The following is a 3,181-nucleotide window of genomic DNA, read 5'->3' as shown; positions in this document are numbered from 1 at the left end:
ATGCCCAAGGACTCCCGCGCACCGTCAGCCCCACGAGTTGCACACTTTCAACACAATGAACCAAAGATACAATAGACAAAAAGGTACTGACGTAGCATAGTACCGAGCACTTTCCCGTCCATTTTCTAATTGGACGGTCTTTACGTACAGCTCCGGTTCGAGGAAACGTTTGAGTTATGCATTTCACCCAACGGCGACAGGACGACTTTGCTTTCGGAGCCTTGGCTATACTCTTTTCCCCCCGAGCTCCTTATGGAGACACACTCGAGTTGAGTAGCTTTTATAAAGTATACCATCTTAAGGAATGATTTAAAAAATTCCCTTTTCGTAAGTACAGCTTCGCGGTTCATCGGGCCCACGTTTAACGCCCCGTGTCCGAGTTGCATGGGTAAACTCTCCGAAGAAAAGACTCGCGGCTCGTTAATCGCGGTGGCGATGATACAAGTGAGAGGCCCAAAGCAGCGTGGGGGAGAGGCGGGCGCGGGGTCACTCGAGGGCCCCGTTAGACGGGCGTGCGCCGGATAATAATTGCTGGGCAGCGCGTAAGTACACCAACGAGGAAGTTCAGGAGGGGTTCCCATGCGAGCGCGGAGATAAGCCGTTTCTCGTCTGTTTTATGGCATCTGCGGAGGAGGACAAAGGTATATAGATGGAGAGCTCGACTTATGGGCTTATTATAGTATTCCAGGGCGACCACTTTTACCAATGCATTACGCATTGTCTTTTCTTCTGTGCGTGTGCGCATAGGTCATACGTGTATACGCGTCTGCTGTGCTTGATCGACATTTTTTTCGTGGTCGATGAGCCTGGATGGACTGTAATTTGTACCCATTATCAACGGGAACGAGCAACCTTTTGTTTACGGGCAGAAGCTTTTTTTTCTGTCATCGTCGTGCTGTGCATGCAAAGTTTCAAGGATTTGTATAATTTAGTGTAAAAAAGTTGACGTTGGTTTTTTTTTGCGTGACGTTCGAGAAATTTCTGAAAATCATTTATTAGCGAGGAAAACGATTTCTTGTGCAAACTTAACGGTGGGCTTATTATAACGATACTATTTTTACCTTCCACTTGAACAAATATGGTAAAACTAATTTGGAGTACTGCACTGTTGGTATGATCAGATAAATTAAAATTATACAGTTCAACGACAGTTATTAATAACAAATCAAATGTACGATTTTTTTTAGGATGGTACAAAATTTTATTTGTGATGATTTTTTTACAAAATTGGGTAACATAGAAAAGTTTACATTACACAACTGTTACAATAACAAAAAAAAGTTACAAAAAAATTATCAATACCTTACTTTTTGGCTCAGTGGTGAATATTTTTGTTTGGTTAAACTAGAGTGCCCGTGTTTTGCTAGACTTAAAAAAACTAATCACTGTTATTTTTTGTGTTAGGGCCCATTCCTTGTTTTATCATTACTTCTGTTCATGTTTTGGATCTCAGAAAGGACCTAACGTAACAACCTAGGATGTCCTACATTGATGTTTGCCAGTGGTAGGTATATCGTGCATCAGTACTACGTAAATACGAATTTGGTAAAATTAGATAAAAACTGCAAATAACTACGCATCTTCATAATTTGGTGTTATAACTCGTCCTGCCAATAATACGGATTGTGACGACAAAATAGCAAAGTAGAATGGCTTGTTGATATTAATGTAATTACTTGATCCAATACTACTGGGAGCTGCAAATAAAACGTAGTTTTTATTAAATCTACCATCAAGTGGTACATAGCAAGAACGTAACTCAGCTCTAAGTTAAATCATGAAATAATTTGTCTCTGTGAGAGTTATTTCTTTGTATTCACCCCTTAACGTTTAAGAATCCCAATTTTTCTCACAGAGCCTAGTTATCCCGGGTTTTAAAGCAAGAACTAAATTAACTGTTTGTTCCTCTATTAAGGCGACGAAGTAATTTTTTGACACTTACTTGCAACAAAATACATATCGTCATTAGCCACTTCGTCAACCTGAAGAAAGATTTTTTGAATGACTTTGTCCACATGCAAATTATCACTTGAACTTTCTCCGATACTTTTAAAATTAGCTTGTCTATTGTCAAACATACGCGTTGCACCCATCTAGAGTATAGTTAAAGTTAGAAAACTTCATCACAAGTGTCATTTTATTAGATCAAAGTAAAAGATGCCATCATACCTTTTTTAAAACAGGCACGAGATCAATGGTACTCTTAATAGTGAACTTTGGCATATTCAGTATTACTGTAGATCTTTTTCCGTCGATGGTCCGATAATCAAAGTTCTTCAAATTCCGGCCAAGCGCTTCAAATTTAATTTTGTTGGTTTTTTCATCCAAAGGCATGATAATGACCATTTTAAACTCGAAATCCTGAGTTTATAAAACAACATTGCAATATTCGTTACTTACTTGACAGTAAAAAATATGTATTTGTTCGAAAAGCCATTACTCACCCTGTACGGAAGCTCAACATACTGTGCATTAAGGGCTTCGATTATTCCGTTTTTCACGAAAATTCGAGGGATGTACATCATATGCACTTTTACCTTCCTGTTTCCAAATTGGTGGAAAAATTGTCTTCTTGTAGATTTAGGATTGAATGGGTACTTCCAATCGCCGCGGAAGTAAATAGCGTTTAAAACGACTAGGCTAGTGTTTTGTGTTATGTCGCCTGTACAAAAATATATTGCACTTGTTGGACTTGACACTTTGGACTTTACTGTTTGAATGTAGGTGTAAGTTACTATTTGTTAAAAATTACCTTCATTGAGAATTCCATCGACTTTTTCGTCTGTCGTCTCACTGATCCATTGATTTGCTTCAGTAACGGTTTCCGACTGATAACCTTTCATCGAAGTAACTTCAGTTAAAAAGTAAACTCGTGCATTTTCTCGAAATTTTTTTTTTATTTCAAACTTTTTAGGTACGTAAACCATACTGGCCAATTTGAGGGTCATGTCCTGCACGTACTGTATGGAGTATTAAAACAAATTTTAAATATAATTTAGCCTTTCTTAATGTAATTACGTGGGATTAGGTACGCATGATCTTAGCTTGCCTCAATGTCGCCATTCCACAAGTGATACTGCAATTTTACGCGGTGAATATTAGTTCTCAGAGAAAGTGCTTCGCGTAGTTGAATTGAAGTATTTCTTCGTGCTCCAAGAACGACCGATGCTAAGATTTGACG

The 3,181-nt window shown here is 38.5% G+C and overlaps 1 protein-coding gene across 1 annotated transcript; it reads right to left on the bottom strand.

Annotated features, from left to right (window-relative positions):
• Nucleotides 1-1,339: 1,339 nt before the first annotated feature.
• Nucleotides 1,340-2,948, bottom strand: LOC106643307 (heterochromatin-associated protein MENT-like). The gene is made up of 6 exons (XM_014358392.2): nucleotides 2,753-2,948; nucleotides 2,538-2,662; nucleotides 2,445-2,465; nucleotides 2,170-2,361; nucleotides 1,943-2,093; nucleotides 1,340-1,697 (listed from the first exon to the last, which is right to left on the bottom strand). Exons 1-6 carry the CDS (start codon nucleotides 2,946-2,948, stop codon nucleotides 1,573-1,575), a joined length of 810 nt encoding a protein of 269 aa, XP_014213878.2. The 3' UTR covers nucleotides 1,340-1,572.
• Nucleotides 2,949-3,181: the final 233 nt, after the last annotated feature.

This window comes from Copidosoma floridanum, unplaced genomic scaffold (genome assembly GCF_036245765.1).
Source record: "Copidosoma floridanum isolate Cflo_tuat_1 unplaced genomic scaffold, Cflo_Japanese_pri ptg000009l, whole genome shotgun sequence".
NCBI lineage: Eukaryota > Metazoa > Arthropoda > Insecta > Hymenoptera > Encyrtidae > Copidosoma > Copidosoma floridanum.
This window is presented reverse-complemented; position numbering and strand designations above follow the sequence as displayed.

Excerpts from the sequence above, each read along its gene's own strand:
- LOC106643307 (XM_014358392.2), bottom strand. The coding sequence starts at position 2,948 with ATGACCCTCAAATTGGCCAGTATGGTTTACGTACCTAAAAAGTTTGAA. Across the intron at positions 2,663-2,752 it reads CGATGGAATTCTCAATGAAG|GCGACATAACACAAAACACT; the intron begins GTAATTTTTAAC and ends ATTTTTGTACAG. Across the intron at positions 2,362-2,444 it reads ATGTTGAGCTTCCGTACAGG|GATTTCGAGTTTAAAATGGT; the intron begins GTGAGTAATGGC and ends TTATAAACTCAG.